The 19,691-nt window shown below is 40.7% G+C and overlaps 1 protein-coding gene across 9 annotated transcripts in view; it reads left to right on the forward strand.

The window, feature by feature from the left end:
- LOC140914094 (contactin-4) overlaps positions 1-19,136 on the forward strand; it is a 664,334-nt gene extending 645,198 nt beyond the window's left edge. For 7 of the 9 annotated variants that reach the window (XM_073351153.2, XM_073351156.2, XM_073351151.2 and 4 more), the window contains 9 exons: positions 1,126-1,284; positions 3,467-3,616; positions 5,678-5,748; positions 9,878-10,112; positions 10,630-10,745; positions 11,421-11,607; positions 12,097-12,209; positions 15,045-15,213; positions 17,266-19,136. In XM_073351153.2, coding sequence (XP_073207254.1) covers positions 1,126-1,284; positions 3,467-3,616; positions 5,678-5,748; positions 9,878-10,112; positions 10,630-10,745; positions 11,421-11,607; positions 12,097-12,209; positions 15,045-15,213; positions 17,266-17,366 — 1,301 coding nt within the window. In that variant the 3' untranslated portion in view covers positions 17,367-19,136. Of the gene's footprint in view, positions 1-1,125; positions 1,285-3,466; positions 3,617-5,677; positions 5,749-9,877; positions 10,113-10,629; positions 10,752-11,420; positions 11,608-12,096; positions 12,210-15,044; positions 15,214-17,265 lie in introns of those variants that run through there. The other 2 variants (XM_073351159.1, XM_073351157.2) reach the window with 2 other exon arrangements.
- The last annotated feature ends 555 nt before the right edge of the window (positions 19,137-19,691 follow it).

Consider the following 19,691-nt stretch of genomic DNA (forward strand, 5'->3'; position numbering starts at 1 on the left):
AACCGGCTCTAGTAAAGCCTTCTCTTAACCAGGTTTTAAATAGGTCTTTATCTGTATCATACTTCTGCCTTCCTTCTTTATAGAAGGAAATCAGAAATTTGGGGTCTTTGGCCTTTCCTGTGCACATACACTCTCAGCCTATCCAAATCATGGCTTGAGTTTGCAGGAAAGCTGTCTGTTTTATCACCAGAGGAAACCCAAATGGTTATCAAGCAAAGATTTTCCAACTTCAGTAGTTGGTAGAGAGGAGGAGTCTGACTTCTTGGAATTAGGAGACCAAACTTTTGTGTTTCTTCTTTTGGACATTTGGTTCTTTAGGTTATTTCTTTTCAGGTCATTGCTATTGAATACTTTGTGATAATAGCTGTTTCACACAGAGCGCTGTACAAATACTAAACTAATTGCTTTGGATTATTACTACAGGGAAATGATTGAACTAGATGTACCATCGCTTTAAAGCCCTGATTCTGCAAATCATTTAAGCATGAGTTTAAGTTGTCTAGAAAGCACTTAAGCACAATCTTATGTGTTTTTCTAATTAAATTCTCTCCTGTAAAGTCTACTTCAACTGTAGTAATTCTCTTCTATATGGGCTACACTGCCCATGCGCTGCACTGCTGGTCTCCCACTAAGGTCATTGGTAGGTCTGGGTGGGGCTGGTTCTGGGGCTGGGCAAACTGGGCGGTAGCCCTGGGCACCAACTTCCATGGGGCTCCACCATGCCACTGGGTGCTTCTTTTCCCCTCTCCTCTGACAGGCTGTTTTTGCTCCACTCTGATTAGCCAGTGGTTTTGCTCCGCTCTGATTGGCCAGCCTTTGTTTTGCTCTGCTGATTGGACAGTTGTTTGGCTGTTGTGGGTTTTTTCCTAGTTTTGGGGGAGTTTTTTTGCTATACCTCTGCAAAGGGGCATGTGCCAAACACATTTTTCACCCTGGGCAGCAAAACAGCTAGGGCTGCTCCTAGATCTATGTGCTAGAGGCAAAAACCATAGAGCCATACCATTCTAAGGCTGAACTTTCTGTTTCTGAATCTTAAATGAAGAATAGAACATTTCTTCCTTCACATGCTATATTGTGTCATTTTAATAATTTCAGCTGAACTGTTTTGTATGTATTTTATAACAGGTCCACCAGGCCCACCTGAAGCCGTGACAGTAGATGAAATCACTGACACTACAGCTCAATTATCCTGGAGGCCAGGAGCAGATAATCACAGCCCCATTACTATGTATGTCATTCAAGCAAGGACCCCATTTTCTGTGGGATGGCAAGCAGTGAACACAGGTAAATGCAGAAGTCAGTAGTAACTAAAGTTGGCCACGAAAGAATTCTGTACATGTAAAAACTGATCCATCATTACACAAACATACAGGATGAGTAAAGTTAGCTATGAAGCCAGAATAACTCATGCCTCCAGCACAGTGATTACAACTGTTTGGGAATTTTTCACCAAAACTGTTTTGTCTGAAAACGCCCATTCAGTGAAACTGAAACCTTTTCCAGGAACCTATCCATTTAGGTACAACTTTTGTCAGAAAAGCTTCCTCAAGTCTGGGAGGGAGAGAGAAACAGACAGATACAGACCCACCCACCTGTTCCAGGATAGCCAATAGCCTGGTGGTTAGGGCACTTGCCTGAGATGTGGAAGATACAGGTTCAAGTTCCTGGCCTGAATCAGGAATTCTCACCTGGGTCTCCCACATCCTAGGTGAGTGCCCTGACCACCTGGCTATTATGAGGTAGCGTCTCTCTCATTTGTCACGGAAAAACTTCAGAAGATCTTGGGTTTGTCTCAAGGTGGAATGGGAAAAATGGCTGAAATCCCAAAAAGTTTCATGGAATGGGAAAACCACTTCCTGTCCAGCTCTAATAGCAATACATTCGGTCTTTCTTAATCCTTTCCAGGATTTGCCAACCTTGCAGTGGTATTACTCAACCAGTTTTTCTCATCAGTTTTTATGCACTGTATTTTCGGGGAAATATTTCTTTCCATTATTTCATATATTACACAGTGCTACACTGGTGATGTACAATCATGACGACAACAATCGTACTCTAAAGACATCTTTCAGGCGACAGACAGCGTCATCCGGAGTAGCGTCTCTTTTGGCGGAATTACTTTCCCAACAGAGGAAGAACAAAATTCCACTGTATCTTTGCTCATTCTTCAATATGTTCATTTGATTCAGCAAATTCTTGTGAAAGACGCAATTTATAATAATTGTTTCAACTGCTGTGAGCAAAAGGTTCAGAATGCTACAGTATGTATGGAAAGCCTTCTCTACACATGAAAGTTGTACTGTTTTAACCTAGCCCATATAGTTAAAACTATACAACCTAGAGTGAACATAGTTACACTGATATAAATATGCTTATACCAGTATACCTATTCCTGCATGGGAAGGGAAATAAGCTATAATGCTATAAGGCACCTTCTTATATAATGCTATAAGGCATCCACACTAGGGTTTGTATCAGTATATCTCTATTAGTTAAACCAATAACCAGCTAAACAAAATAATCATATGGTACAAAAACTGTGTGTAGATCAGGACTAAGTTGTGTTACCTTTTAATGAGACTATATAAGGATACGATAGTATTTCTGTGAGGATGAAAAGTCAATTTCTAAAGCATAGATTTCCTTAATGCCTGCATATTGTTTGTATACATCCTGCTTTGCTTCCCCATATTAAGCATTGACAAAAGAATAAAATGGGAAAACACACTAAGGGCCCAGATTCATAGTCCTTAACTGTTCTGCTCTCAAGGTGACCTTCCATTGTTTAATAGGTTTCAGAGTAACAGCCGTGTTAGTCTGTATTCGCAAAAAGAAAATGAGTACTCGTGGCACCTTAGAGACTAACCAATTTATTTGAGCATAAGCTTTCATGAGCTACAGCTCACTACATCGGATGCATACTGTGGAAAGTGTAGAAGATCTTTTTATACACACACAAAGCATGAAAAAATACCTCCTCCCACCCCACTCTCCTGCTGGTAATAGCTTATCTAAAGTGATCACTCTCCTTACAATGCGTATGATAATCAAGTTGGGCCATTTCCAGCACAAATCCAGGTTTTCTCACACCACCACCACCCCCCGGATTTGTGCTGGAAATGGCCCAACTTGATTATCATACACATTGTAAGGAGAGTGATCACTTTAGATAAGCTATTACCAGCAGGAGAGTGGGGTGGGAGGAGGTATTTTTTCATGCTTTGTGTGTATATAATAAGATCTTCTACTCTTTCCATAGTATGCATCCGATGAAGTGAGCTGTAGCTCATGAAAGCTTATGCTCAAATAAATTGGTTAGTCTCTAAGGTGCCACAAGTACTCCCATTGTTTAATAGTTTCAAGACTGCGCCTATAGATCAAGAGGCTACTGTTATTCAATGACTGAATAAGTGTAATTGCTCTTAATGTCCAACTCTCACTCTCCTAACCTGAGGGTATATTTCAGTTCCAGATATCATTGATGGCAAGACATTCACTGCAACCGTGGTGGGTTTAAACCCTTGGGTTGAGTATGAATTTCGAGCAGTTGCAGCCAGCCTCATTGGGATTGGGGAACCAAGCAGACCCTCAGAGAAAAGAAGAACTGAAGAAGCTCGTAAGTAGTAGAAAGGAAGCCCAATAAAGTCTTTTTTAAAAAGCACCTTGCCATAAGCAGTAGGTTACCTTGAACAAGGTTAAGAAATATTTTCTATATGACAGTTTCTATAAGCTATATTATCTAGTTTCTCCTCTGCCTAATGGTATAACATTCACAAAGAGCACACATAAATAGAGTAGAATAGAATTAATAGAAAAAATGAGGCCCAAGATGGGCTTTATTCCATGCTTTCTAGAAGTACATGACTGGGAACACTTCACCCAATTCCCCCCATGTCCTGTATAGCCCAGCTGACAAAGGCCATTTGAGGAGAGGTGAATTCAGCTTCCTCTGAAGATAGGATGGATCACTGTTGTGAACCAGTCTAGTAATTCCTGCGTTGTCCCACATTTGTGCTGAGGGAACACTAGTAGAGTACTGTATGATTACTTTTTTCTACAGATCAGAAGTGAGTTTCTGGTCTACTCCTCTCAGGTACATCTACACTTCACACTCCTTACGGTGGAGTGTGGAGGACATACATTTCACACCCTTCCAGCATGGGTATAAATGGCAGTATATACTGAGGCACTGCTTAGGCCCCTGAACTCTTACATTAGGGTATGTAATCTATACAGCACTGTACACATCCAAGCAGTGCCTCTCCCAGCAGTGTCGTGTCTCACTGCCAGAGTCTTTCCCTGTCACAGAGAAAGGCTCCAGCAACATGGAAAGGCTCTGGCAGTGGGGGGAAGGCAGCCAGGAAAGGCTCTGACAGCTCCCTACTGCTGAAGCCTTTCCCCACTGGAGTGTGGAGGCAGCTTGTTTTTTACTGTGGTGTGTAGCTACGCTAACTCTACACACTGTCACTAGTGGTGTGCAGTGTAGATGTAGTTTAAGAGGCAGAGCACAGAATTTGCAGTGCAGAGACAGAGGAGAGACTTAGGTAGCTTTAAGTCATCCTGAGGCCTTCTTGGTCCTGGGCCACTCCACGCTCAGACAGCTCTGGGGCATCTGTGAGAGTTATGGTGAGGGCTGGCCAGAAAAAATTAATTCCGTTTCACAAAAAATTTCAAGGTTTCTTTTCATTTTGATAAGGAACAAAAATAAGACCTTTTGAAATGTTTTTCACAAAAAAACACAAGATACAGAGAGCTGTGCTTGCATGTCAGAATAGCCAATGGGCTGGTGGTTAGGGCGCTCACCTGGGATATGGCAGAACAAAGACTTAAACCTGAGTCTCCCACATTTGAGGAGACAACTTTCACCACTAGGCTTTTGGCTACTCTGGGGTGGGTCTGTCTTAAAATTCTCACTGAAACCAATATATTTCCATGAAACATTCTGGGTTAGACAATATGGTATTTCCAACAGAAATAATTTTTGTCAAAAAAATTTCAACCGGCCTTAGTTACTGCAGCCTCTGTGGATTGTCCTCTGCGCCACAGCACTGCCCATAATCTCTGCAGCACAATGTGCTATGACCTCGTTCCTGACAAGCCACACTCCCTGACACCTTTAAAACTAGTGCTCATGAGGAGAGCCTTAAAAGGCAGCCTTATAGACGTCTTCTGCAGTGTCTGCGCCAAGGGGCTTTCAGAGCCCCTTTATGCCGCTCTAGCCCTTTGACCTGCCCTAAAGGTCTTGGAGCAGGGTTGGAGACATCACCCCAGGCAATTGTCACGAGGACTGTTCATTATGCATCCAATCTTGTAGTTCTTGCTCTGTCTTAACTCAGGAAAAATTCCTACTGACTGCAGGATTTGGCTCTAAATTGAAAAGCAGGAATCAATATTGTGAAAATAAATGGACCTTGTTATATGGAAAATAAATATTTAAAACAAGCAATTAGCAACTAGATACATGGATAATAGTCCATCTCACTTACAAAAAACTAAAAGTATCTGTTCTCTGTGCTCCTTTCGATAGTCAGGCTCATGGTCCCAAAAGGGAAAAGTCACAAGATGCCAGTACTACATGTGCCTCTTTCTTTCTCTGTTTAAAATGAATCAAACTTCTAGCTTCAAAATTAATCACTTGTGCTTCCATGCCACCTCCTGTAACATTTCTTTTACACAGTTCCTGAAATCACCCCGGCTAACGTCAGTGGCGGTGGAGGGAGCAAGTCGGAGCTGGTCATTACCTGGGAGGTAAATGAAGTATAAATCAATGGGAGAATTAATGCATCTGTTTTATAAGGCTGGACGATCGAGGTGCTAAAGGAGCACTCAAGGACGATAAGGCCATTGTGGAAAAACTAAACGAATTCTTTGCATCAGTCTTCACGGCTGAGGATATGAGGGAGATTCCCAAACCTGAGCCATTCCTTTTAGGTGACAGATCTGAGGAATTGTCCCAGACTGAGGTATCATTAGAGGAGGTTTTGGAACCAATTAATAAATTAAACAGCAGTAAGTCACCAGGATCAGATGGTATTCACCCAAGAGTTCTGAAGGAACTCAAATGTGAAATTGCAGAACCACTAACTGTAGTCTGTAACCTGTCATTTACATCAGCTTCTGTACCAGATGACTGAAGGATAGCTAATGTGATGCCAATTTTTAAAAAGGGTTCCAGATGTGATCCCGGCAATTACAGGCCTGTAAACCTGACTTCAGTCCTGAGCAAACTGGTTGAAACTATAATAAAGAACAATATTGTCAGACATATAGATGAACATAATTTGTTGAGGAAAAGTCAACACGGTTTTAGTAAAGGGAAATCATGCCTCAACAATCTACTAGAATTCTTTGAGGAGGTCAACAATCATGTGGACCAAGGGGATCCAGTGGATATAGTGTACTTAGATTTTAAGAAAGCCTTTGACAAGGTCCCTCACCAAAGGCTCTTACGCAAAGTAAACTGCCACGGGATAAGAGGGAAGGTGCTCTCATGGATTGGTAACTGGTTTAAAGATAGGAAACAAAGGGTAGGTATAAATGGTCAGTTTTCAAAATGGAGAGAGGTAAATAGTGGTGTCCCCTGGGGTCTGTTCTGGGGACAAGTCCTATTCAACATGTTCATAAATGATCTGGAAAAAGGGGTGAGGTGGTAAAATTTGCAGATGATACAAAATTACTAAATATTGTTAAAACCCAGGCAGACTGGAAAGAGCTACAAAAGGATCTCTCAAAACTGGGTGACTGGGCAACAAAATGGCAGATGAAGTTTAATGTTGATAAATGCAAAGTAATTGGAAAACATAATCCCAACTATACATACAAAATGATGGAGTCTAAATTGGCTGTTACCACTCAAGAAAGAGATCTTCAACTCATTGTGGATAGTTCTCTGAAAACATCCACTTAATGTGCAGCGGCAGTCAAAAAAGCAAACAGAATGCTGGGAATAATTAAGAAAGGGATAGATAATAGGACAGAAAATATCATGTTGCCTCTATATAAATCCATGGTATGCCTACATCTTGAATACTGTGCGCAGATGTGGTTGCCCCATCTCAAAAAAGATATATTGGATTGGAAAAGGTTCAGAAAAGGACAACACAAATTATTAGGGGTATGAAACGGCTTCCTTTGAGGAGAGATTAATAAGACTGGGACTTTTCAGCTTGGAAAAGAGACGGCTAAGGAGAGATATGATTAAGGTCTATAAAATCGTGATTGGTGTAGAGAAAGTAGATAAGGAAGTGTTGTTTACTACTTCTCGTAACACAAGAACTAGGGGTCACCAAATTAAATTAATAGGCAGCAGGTTTAAAACAAATAAAAGGAAGCATTTCTTCACACAACGCACAGTCAACCTGTGGAACTCCTTGTGAGAGGATGTTGTGAAGGCCAAGACCAGAACAGGGTTCAGAAAGAACTAGATAAATTCATGGAGGATAGGTCCATCAATGGCTATTAGCCAGGATGGGCAGGAATGGTGTCCCTAGCCTCTGTTTGCCAGAAGCTGGGAATGAGCGACAGGGGATGGATCACTTGATGATGATTACCTATTCTGTTCATTCCCTCTGGGGCACCGGGCACTGGCCACTGTCAGAAGACAGGATACTGGGCTAGATGGACCCTTGGTCTGACCCAGTAGGGCCATTCTTATATAGTGTGCAGCACATGACTGATGATGATCTGCTCACACCAATTTTATCCCATTGTATTTCCATTCTCCAGTGGAGATACTGCTGATTTACACCTGTGTATGAGAGCACAAGACCACATTTATTGAAAAGGTTCCTGCCTTTGATTCAATTAGACTAAAATCCAGCCTGTTCTTCCATGGAGGCTCTCCAAGCAATGGAACTAATGCATATTTTTTGTGCAAGGTGGGGTGAAGCTGGCTGTGGGTCGGCGGTGCAGGATGTGTGCACTACAGTGTGTCAGTGAGCTCCACGATGATCCCTGCACATCAGCACAGACAATGGCAGAACATGGATGGGCTGGGCTAGGGGGTGGAGAGAGAGAGAGGATCCTTTTGTCCCCCATCCCAGGAAGCAGCTCCGTGGCCTGGGAGGTGGGGGCAGGATTCCTCCACTCTTGCTCCTCTGCACACCTGCCCATCATCTGATCTGGTTACTCAGGCCAGCCACTCCACAGAGAATTAACCTTGGTGTATAAAATAAGTTTCAAGAGGCCAAATCCTGAGAGGTGCTGATTTGCTTGATGAGTTGTAGGTGATTAGCGCCAGGCTATTTTTGTTGAATAACAGTAAATGATCTGAAGGTGGCTCTAATGATAGTGCATCATACAGAACTTGCATTAGCGGTTGATTTCAGTCGATCACAAAGCCTAGAGAAGAAGAAAGCACAGATGAAAAATTCTTGAAGGCAATTGAGGGTGAAATATTCATTGTTTTGACTGCTCTTATTTTCATATTGGGGTGTGATAGAGTGAGTTAAACTAGCCATTAATATAACTAGATTTGATACTGCCCACACTGAGCACTTCTTTTGAGTAACCTGGCAGCCAAGAGTCACCAGAGGTATTTTTGAAGATTATTAAAAATCTGCAAATGTGTTTTTATCCTCACTGCATGGCTCAGTGTGTTGACCCTTATCTTCCCTTGGACTAATTAGTTTCACTGAATCCCTTAAAGACACTCAATATATGGTTTTTTTAAAAAAATATTAGAGAGATATCAAAACCATCATCCGTGACTTTGAATCATGCTTTGAAAGTATCTTAGTTTAGGCTCCTCTAAAATGATCAACACACAGTCATTTTCTTTTCTTTTTTTAAAAATCCATATAACACTGATTACGGAACACTCACTTCAAGTTAAGGAGTACTTGTGGCACCTTAGAGACTAACAAATGTATTTGAGCATAAGCTTTCGTGAGCTACAGCTCACTTCATCAGATGCTTATGCTCAAATACATTTGTTAGTCTCTAAGGTGCCACAAGTACTCCTTTTCTTTTTGCGAATACAGACTAACACGGTTGCTATTCTGAAACCTGTCACTTCAAGTTGTTTTATTTTTACTCTGATACTCAGAAAAATCACATAAGCACACACTTAAGATCCATTGGCTTTAGTGAGACTAAAGCACGTAATTGTACTGACTTGGGGCTTTTATTGCTTATGTTCCTTTTCTAAGGTTAAAAATATGAAGCTAGGCAATTGCAGCACGTACAAAAGTGACCTGAAGGGGAAAATCTCTTCATCTTATGTGATACATCATTTGCCTGCCAGTCTCCATCACTTTTATGACATGTCACTCACTGCTATCTTACAGCTATTAGTATACTTCACGTTATGTTCTTTGCCTGAAAACAAGCTACGTACCATGACCAGGAATTTGGAAACTGCACACAGAGTAGCCAGAGGAGCATACAAGCTAAAGGCTTTGATGGTTATAAAGTCAGAGATCTGAATAGTAAATACACATGGTTGATGTCAGTTTGTATAAACAATGGAGCCACATGTTAACTTAGATATGCAGATGAGAAACTCACTGAAACCAAACAGGAGCTGATCTGCAGATTTAGTTTACCTGGGATATGCTACAGAGATAGGTGCAGACAGCCCTAAGATGGGTAGACAGTTGTGTCTGCAGGTATGATGTGGCTCAGAATGTTTTATACAGGAATTTCTATATGAATTTGAGGAGCTGCCTTGCAGATCTTTGGCAAAAAGATGCTCTGGCGTAATTATTAGCTGCACCTACTGGAGAACTACAATTGTTTCCTGTTTGGAATATGCCATTTATGAGAGGGTTTCTTAAAGGGAGCAAACTGAGAATGGAAAGCATGCGAGAAGGAAAAATAAATCCAGGCAATACCTGACACTACTGATTATTCTGTGTATGATCTGCCCTCCTTATAGACAGTGCCTGAAGAATTACAGAATGGAGGTGGCTTTGGTTACGTGGTGGCATTCCGACCCTTGGGCACAGTAAGCTGGATGCAGACTGTAGTAGCTTCTTCTGATGCCTCCAGATACGTGTTTCGAAATGAGAGCTTGCCGCCATTCACTCCCTATGAAGTTAAAGTGGGAGTGTACAACAATAAAGGGGAAGGTTCTTTTAGCCCTGTGACAGTTGTATATTCTGCAGAAGAAGGTACAGTATGCTGTGCACTGCACTTCCTTCCTTTGCACTGTCTTGAAATCTGATGCATGAGGCATGCTGCTAACTGTTTTTGAAAGGGTTTAGTATCCCAGGTGGACACATCCATTGATTTCTAATCCTTGCTCTGATTTATTATAAATGGTGAGTCACAACTAATTGTTTTGATAGTCATTAAAATAACATTAGTCACAGTGAAATCTTTTGATATTAATGGGAACGTAATATGTAATTTTGAAAGAATTCAACTGAAATTTAAAAGGAATTAATCCTAATACCAATACGTCATGTCCTGGTTTAAGTGCCCCAATGACATCTGATTATTTATTACACATTGGCATAATGAATTCATTCCTAGGTCTGATGGGTCACCATTTTGAATTTGAAACAGTATTTTTGGCTGCTTAACCCCACTCTCTTCTAGTTAGTGGAGTAAACCCTGAAGTTTGTAGCAAAGTTAAGCATAGAACCTACATTGAGACCTTTGTTTTCCCCCCATCTATACATATAGAACCCACCAGAGCTCCAGCCAGCGTCTTTGCCAAAAGCCTTTCTGCTTCAGACATTGAAGTTTATTGGGCCTCTCCACGTGAGAATCAGAGTAAAGGAAGGATACAGGGTTATGAGGTATGAGAATAAAATATGATATCAGGCTGGAACAGACTTAATACTGTTCAATGAGGAGATCATAGCAATATATAATTGAAGGTCACCTAAACACTGCTTCTTATATGGGTATCTGCTGGCTGATGATGACCCAAAGCAGTGCTTGCTCACTGTTTTCCCCCTGTACACTGGGATGTCTCTTTTTAAGGTACAAAGGAAAATATATTTGTCATCCATGATGAAAATGGGTAGCAGTCTGTTGCAGGGTGGGGGGGGGACCTGTCTTTTCTAGGGACTTGTGGAGACTACAATAGCCCACAGTAAGTGCTGTTCAGTTGAAAATTGAGATCTATAAATTGTTTCATTTTCTCCATCTCAGAGTCCACTGCAGGTCAGAAGCACTGACCTCTGGGTTTATGAACATTTCCAGTTGTGGTCTTCTCTAAGATGGAGAGAATAGCAAGATTTATAGAGTGGAGTGGGAACACTGTCTTAATATGATTCTCACTTTCAGGATGGTGAATGGCCCTGTTCCATTTGACAGTAGTTAAGGGCATGTTAACCATAGAGATAAATTTTACATTATTAATCTCAGGATTTCACTTACTGCAGTACCATGGCTATGGAGAATTAAGACATGGATAGGTTCAATTACGCTGACTTAAGTAGGTAAATGTACATATTGTGTTTTTTCAGGTTAGATGTTGGAGACATGAAGATAAGGAAGAAAATGCTAGAAAAATCAGGACTCTTGGTAATCGAACATCTACAAAAATCACTAATTTGAAAGGCAATGCATTATATCACTTAGCCGTCAAGGCATACAACACCGCAGGGACAGGACCCTCCAGTGCTCCAGTCAATGTCACTACCAAAAAGCCCCGTGAGTATTCATTGTGATAGATCATGGTCTAACACTGGGATGCCAACAAGCACTTTCCTTGTTGGCATTTTCCAGGTCTCTCTCTAGTTTGAAGGTGCTGTGAGATTTTTTTCTGTAGCCATGTTCTTCCTGCAAGAGCTTTGTGGGGTTGAGGTGGTGGTTTGGGTTTTTTTAAACAACTCTACTGAAATTATCGCTATGCAAGAAAGCTAAACATTCATATCATCATTCAAGGTGGTGCTCTCTCTTCTGGTCATACTCATGTCGAGCAAGCAACTGAGTCCCTTTTCATTTATACCACTGTGTTGTGTAAGACCTGCTGTGACCTAGAACACATACCTTGCTGCAACAGCTCATTAACTTACCAGAGCATTCGGATTTTGTGGATGTTCAGCTACTGTGGTGATGGAAGCCATAAAAGTATTTAGCTGGATTAAGCCAGAAAACATTGCTACATAACCATATAATACTTTGTATATTTTAATATAGCACCGAGTCAACCCCCTGGAAACATCATATGGAATTCATCTGACTCCAAGATTATACTGAACTGGGATCAGGTTAAAGCACTGGATAATGAATCAGAAGTGAAAGGATACAAAGTGGGTAACTTCTTAGCATGGGTACATAAGACTGGTTATTTATCTGTATTAACTGCCTCTTGACAGTAGGCCTGTGATGAACTCATCAGATTCAACTCCCCTGGGATTTTCACATTGACTTTTGGGTTAAAGTGAACCTATCCATGAATCCGGAGCTAAATTTAGAGTTTGGAATAAAATCAGAACTCAAGAGTAGGGTGAACATACGTCCCGGTTTGACTGGAACAGTCCTTTTTTTAAACCATGTCCTGATCATCCGTTGGCAAGAGCAAAGGAGACAAATACCCAGTTTTGCAAAAAAAAAGTGGGGTGACCACTAGTGGGGCACGGAGGAACATCCAGGGATGATGTCCTGGGTGAGCGGCTCCAGCCAAGCCAGCCCCACACAAGCGGGGTGTGGGGGAGTCGCTCAGATGAGTGGCAGGGGCCAAGGGGGATGAGCAGCATGGCCTGCACTGCTCACCCCCCTGCCCTGAGTGGGCAGGCAGCTCAGGCTGGCCTGCATGAGCTGGAGGAGGGGGGTGAGAGGCTTGGCAGGGGGGTGGGGTCAACGGCGCAGGCTGAGGGGGTGAGCAGCACGGGTTGGCGGCTAATGGCCCGTGGGGGGAAGGGCGGGGGGTTGGACCAGGTGCCTGATGCCAGCCCCACATAGATATGGGGGCAGGGAATAGGGCCAGCCCCATCGGGAGAGGGAGGGCACTTTGGGCTAGCCCCAGGGAGTGTCCCTTTTTCACTTTTGGGAAATATGGTCACCCTAGCCAAGAGACTTTTGTGTTATTTGCACAGCTATCCTGACCCAAGCAGGAACAACGATGTACACAGTTACACAGCCCATTATAACTATGTAAGGACATTCAGAAATAGATACAAAATCAACACGTAGTGGGCTTGTTCTGTAATTAGTAAAGGGCATTCACCTCCAGAGATTCCTATCTGTGCCAGAAGGAAAGCGATTTAAACTTTAGCCAAGGCTCTATGGGAGCCCCTCTGGCAGAAGTGGTGAATTTTCTGGGCTGTACTGGCCAAAGCCAACATGCCAATTAGGGGTTGTGGGCAGCTTGCACCACTGTACCCCTGCCCTTGACAGACTTGCTTACTGGGGCCCACCAGTGGCTGAAATAAGCCCACTAATTGCAGCAGACAAGATTAAAGTGCTTGTTAGGTGGTTCAGCTTTGTTCATAAAGCAGAAGGAAGGAGGGCATGACATACCAGTTAGTAGCAATTTTGGTCCGGTACAAATTATAAGGAGAAAAATGTTGGGTAGAATTCAGTCCTGGAACTATGCCATGCTACACGAGACCTTACTTTGGCCTGAGGAAGCAGGAAGTTACATTGAGTTTCAAGCTCTGCAAACCTTTTGCAATGGAACCTGAAACTACAGAAAATTTTACAAAGTTTCAGGTTTTGTTAGGAACATGAAACTCAAGACAGATTCACTTACCTTCATGAACCTGGGCCAAGTTTCATGCATGTCTGTGCTGATATTTGACCCAATCTAGACCACATTTTTATATGGGCAAAACTCATTTCCATCCAAACCCAGCAAATCTCAGCAGTTTTGGCCACATTTTTGAGTTCAAAATTCAACCAAAAGTCAGCCTGAAATGGTGGAAGAGAGGCCCTCGTGACCTTTCCAAAGCCTTCTCATCTAGTAGTGTGTCTTTTTTGTATCTCGTCTTTTTCTTTTGTGTTACAGTTGTACAGCCACATTATTGCACTTATATGCAGAGAGCAAAACCACTTCTTTTTTTCTGGAAATATGCTATTTTGTGGCAGGGTTTATATTCTAAATAAGTAGAATTTCCAGATCTTAGGAAAAGACAGAAGGTAAATCAAAGAAGCAATTTATTCTGTGAAGCTGCTTGTGACACTACATCAAATACGCCAGTCCAGTTTTCTGAAGCACTATAATAAGATGTTATGACATCTCTAAATAAGCCAAAGGATTTATTTTAGTTTGATCCTTAGTAAGGACTAAGGTGATACTGAATTTGATGTCTCTGGTGCCCAGAATTTAGAAAGGAGGCTTAGGGATCTTTCTAATTTAAGGAAAATCATATTCAGCTCCTTGCATTTACAAAGTATAAATTAAGGTGTCCAAATGCTACATTAGAGGAGAGGGAAGGAAGTATCCACAGAGGAACTCAGTGATTCTGAATAAAGTTGGCATGTGCCTGGTTAGCTCTTTGAATGGAAGCGTGATTTATGCCAGGCTCATCTGATCACAAGCCACAGCAGAATCGCTTTCGTTTTTTATTTTCCAGTCAAAGTGCTCTTCCCTGCTACTCCCAACAACCTGGTAAATAAAGAGCCCAGCAGCAGCACCTGTTCAGAACGATTTCTGATGGCTGACCCATAAATTAGATGGCCCTTTTGAAGCACACCCACCTGGCTAAAGCTGGCTGTGCTGGAGAGCTTCTGAAATTGCTCCAGCTGATGGGAAAATGAAGTTTAATCAAGCTGAGAGGCAGAGGTGCTCTGCCAGTGACAAGGGCCTCTGCTGCGTGTCATGTGGCATTATAACAGGGCTACCCATCAGAATTCCAGCAAGAACCGTGTTCTGCAAGCTCCCTCCGTAGTTAGCCCTCAGTGCCCAGTGGCTTCACATCAGCACAAAGTGAAGTATTCACAAACGTTGCTTCCTAAAGCACCGATCAGGTTCGGATCAACACATCTGTGAAATCTGTCGTGCTTCTGGTGATAATAAAGACAATTCTGTGGTACTCTAGGAAGGGAAAGAGCAATAGTAAATCTTCAGGTTGTTATGGAGATGATCAGTTCTGGTATTTCTCTTTCCCCCTCCCACCTCCATTCTCCACTCCAATGTTTTGCAGGTTTTATACAGATGGAACAGACAGAGCAGCACATCTGTAATCGAAACGAATAAAACATCTGTTGAGCTTTCTTTGCCTTTTAATGAAGACTACATCATAGAAATAAAGCCATTTAGTGATGGAGGCGATGGTAGCAGCAGTGAACAAATCCGAATTCCAAAGATATCAAGTAAGAATGTTGTCATTTTGGGGTTTGTGCTTGTGTTTCCAGACCATGGAGCATGGATTCTTAATAGATCAAGGGCCCAAATTTTCAGATGGCATCCCATTGCTTGCACGCTAAAATTGAGCTCTTGCGGGCACTGTGGCCCACTTTGCATATGCAGATTATCAGCTGCAGCCACAAAGAAAGGTTTTGTGCAAGCAACCCGGAGCATTCAATCATAATGAAGGCAGGCTTCAATAAACCATAAACAATAAACCAGAGAGGAGACTGAGCTACAGCGCTCATATTCAGACCTGAACTTTCCGAGAATTTGGGGGCATTCAAACCCAAGGTTTAGGTTTGGCCCCAACTCAAGAATAAACTACATGCAACAGCATAGTAAAAAAGGTTATATTTTACTGAGCATTTCTAGACTGACACGCTCATGTTTTTTTCATTTGCTATTACAGGTTTTGATAGTCTCTTCAATATCAATGTATTGAATCTGTTGTTTCACTGCAATTTATGATCAAAGTGTTCAGTATGATGTGCAAAAATGTATTAATTTATACTGTCACCTTATATCAGTACTTCACTGTATGTTGTGTGCATATTTACTTATTTAGGGAAATGAAGCTTTATCTCCATGTAGAAGCTGATATTTTCATTTTAAGTAGAGAAGGGAGTAGTTATTACAATGCACTGGTCTTATAAAATGCCTATGTTCTGCCTTCCCAAGTGATTTCCATGAGTGATGCTGCAGTTGGCAAACTGATTTAATCAGGTGGCTGGGGGAGTTTATGGCCATGGGCCAAATCCTGACATCATTACTCAGTCAAAACTCCCACTGAAATAGGGATGGCAGGATTTGACACATACCATGGGAAAGTCAGGAGAAAAGCCCCAATCCACCTGAGATGGCTGAAATTCTCCAAGCAGGATCAGAGCTGTTAGGGCAAGACATCAAGCTGAAAGTTTAGGGAGGTGTTGCTAGGCTGACTGTTTCTGCAGGTTCTTTAAGCCTGACCCTGGCATAAATTTGTCAGAGGGGAGTGTGTTCATGGATGTTCTGAAGGGAATTTTTAAGGCTGTGTCACTTTTGCTTGCGGTGTTTGACTAGGTTTGAATTTAAATCCAGATTGGTGGTTTTGCTGGGAATCTTTAATATTTCTCAGAGTTCTGGATGCTATACTGTACTCATTCTAAGGGCCTGATTTTGCCCTTACTTACAGAGTAACTCCACTGCACTCAGTAGAGTTACAACAGTGTAAAAGGTAATAGGCTACAATTCCGATCTTACCTATGTAGATACGTACCTTACTCATACAAACGAGTCAGGAATCTAAGTGTCGGTCACAGAAAATCATAAGATCAAAAGCCAGTAACGTGCATGCTATTTTTCTCTGGTCTAACATGGGAGTCACAAAATATATCAGACCAGATTCCAAGCTGGTATAAATCAGCTAGTTACATGAGGATCTGGCCCATCATGCCATGTTGGTATAGTGTTTGGTAACTTGAACTTTGTTCTATTCTAAAGAGATATATATAAAGTAATAGAATTTTGAATGTACCTGGAATACAAAAGGCTGGGGGAATTCAAGTACACTCCATAATGCAGAATGGCTAATGAAAGTAGTAGGTCCCACTAAATAAACAGAATCTAGAAGGGGGAGAAGAGGTTGGTTAGGTCCAAGAAAGAAAAATTCCATTCCGTCTTCCCCATGTTCCTCAGACTGGGACTGTGAGATTTACAAATCTTGGGCATTCAATATGCTTGGATTGATTTCTTCGGCAACCCTGAGCCTGTACTCATGATGTCTCATCAGAAGGCTGTTGTAGTAAGATCCCTAGCCCAATCTGCAAACATACAGTTTGGCTAAACTTTGAAGGAACTCTTGGGTCCGTAGCCAAATTTACTTTGAACGCTGGACCTTCGGAGGTCACCACCTCCTCATTTGTGGTTTGTTACCCATTTTGCTGTCAAATGCATTTTGGGTTCATCATGGCAGGATTTAATGGCTGCAGGGTGAATCCTGCTCTCCTTACTGTTACTTTTCTCTCTCCTTTTTTCAGATGCATATGCAAGAGGATCTGGTACTTCTACTTCAAATGCGTGTACGTTGTCAGCCATCAGCACAATAATGATATCCCTCACAGCTAGATCAAGTTTATGACAAAAATTACATAAAGGACTTCCTGTTTATAATATAAGCAACATTTAGCTAGTGTTTTGAAGACACCCAGTACTAAGTAATATTGTTGTTCAAGTACATCTTACTACTGGAAAAAAAATGTTTTATGCTTCTTTAGGAATGGCATTATACAGTACTTCCTCAAAGCAAATATAGCTTTGTTTGAAGTTTCCTTGGAAACTCTGCAATGCACTGAAAACATCTGTAATATGATGTTACCAAAGCAGTTTACATATGTCCTTATATGCATATTTTTTATTATATATTTAGTGTTTTATAGAATTTTTTAAAGTTAACATATGATGTAGATATTAATTTTTCCTCTGCTATAAAATGCTACAGATAACACTATCATAAAAAATATTGTTTGGAATTTTTTCCTTTAGAACTGAGAGTTCAAAGTTGTTCTTAGTAAATTGGTTACAAATTGATTGTACAGTTTTACAAGGGTACACATTGGGAGAACTGTTTAGGACTTGGTTCGTAACTCAAAGCAGCTGTATTTAAACGGCAGTTATGATGGTTCCTATGTTAAATCAAGTGCTTATGATATTTATTCATTTTGGATCAGATGAGTAAACAAGATAAACTTGAGCTAACCTTCAAGAACAGCTACAATCTTCAAAAATAAGTATACAGATTTTTGTTCCTAGCCAATAATTTAACATCATATATTAAGCTTTCATTTTATTGTATTTAAGTAGCTCTGTCTTGATCATAATTAACATTAAATTGAACATTAAAGTTGATATTACTTAGTCGTAATCTCTTCCTATAGTAACATAGACCAAAAGTTACTGCAGCAAAAGAAGGATCAGATTCTGACCTTAGTTATCTTGGTGTAAATCCAAAGTAATGCCAGTTTAAACAATTATTTTACTCTGGACTTACACCAAGGAAATTATAATCATAATATGCATGTCTTTAAGATTTAAAACTAATTCTGGGTTCCACTGTCTGAATATGTATTTCTTTTCAGTGTACATTTTAAATATAAATTCATAAATCTTCATAATTTAATTCCAAAGTTATGTTTGTTTTTATAATCTGTTTTGAGTGTAGATCATAAACTGAATCTGACAGATGTATCATGTTTCTAGTGAATAACTCTCTAAAGTATAATTTTCATATTCATTTGCAAAGAATCTTTGTGTGTATGGTCCCTCAACCGTTCTGTGCTAGGAAGTCTTTGTTTCTTTACAAACTCGTCATGCAAATATAAAGTCTAAGTAGAATCATATTGGAAAATGACAATATCAACAGAAAAATAACTCTTCTTGAGAAAAGGACTGTTTGTTACTATGGGAGAATTTTGTAAGTCCACTCAGAGGGATCAATGCTGGTAAAAAGGCAATGGAATTTTCTATACAAATTTTCAAGTTTAAATGCGCTGCAGTGCTTTATTTTTTTCCTGATAGCTTAAATTTGCCTGTAACTTGTCTTTTTTGCTTACAAAATACTACAAGTTAACTTTTCAACCTTCTAAATATATTTATTCAGTAACTCATCATTGGGATTCCACTTGTGTAAAAGTCAGGGGTGTTAACCAGAGAAATATTGTCAATATTTCCAGCTGTGTTCCTTTCTTAGTTTGATATGGTTACTTCTATGTAAACAGAAAAACAAAAAAACCCACAAAAACAAGAAAATGAAACAAAAAAAAGCCGATGTAGTTTTCTCCCCAGTGTAAATGATATTTATCAGTGATCTAGCAGATGTAATCTTTTTTTTAAAGGTATTGGTAATAAATATTCTGTCATTTGTAAAGATACTGGTCTTCCAGGAGCATTTTTCCTAAATACCTGTTTATAATTTGAGACAAACTTCAGCACTGGTTATCTCGGATTGCCACTGACTTAAAAGTGGGAAGCAGTCCAACCCAGAACTAAGGGGAGGCAGAGAAATCAAATTACATGAAGTCTCTAGGCTTATTCTGCTTCCTACACTATAAAAAAGAGTATCTGATGAATTTTGGATGATCCCAAACTCTTGTGTTGCTCTGTGACCTTTCAAAGCTTATGTGAACTAATATCATAGAGTGTTTACTGATGGAGAACCTCAGTTAGCATCTCATTTAGATATGGAAAAAAGAAACAGATGAAATGTTTATCTTCACAAACCCATTTAACACTTCTGACAGTTTTTGAGGAAGGACACAAGCTACAAAAGTTCAGCAGGTAGGAAGGAACTGCAGTCAGAACAAGTACAGGTGCCCAATTTGCTGATAACGTTTGCAGATAGCACAAATACAGTCCACAGGATGAGAGGACCTTTCTTCTGGTGCCTGTGGGAATATTAATTCTGTAC

This window comes from Lepidochelys kempii, chromosome 7 (genome assembly GCF_965140285.1).
Source record: "Lepidochelys kempii isolate rLepKem1 chromosome 7, rLepKem1.hap1, whole genome shotgun sequence".
NCBI classification, from domain to species: Eukaryota; Metazoa; Chordata; order Testudines; family Cheloniidae; genus Lepidochelys; species Lepidochelys kempii.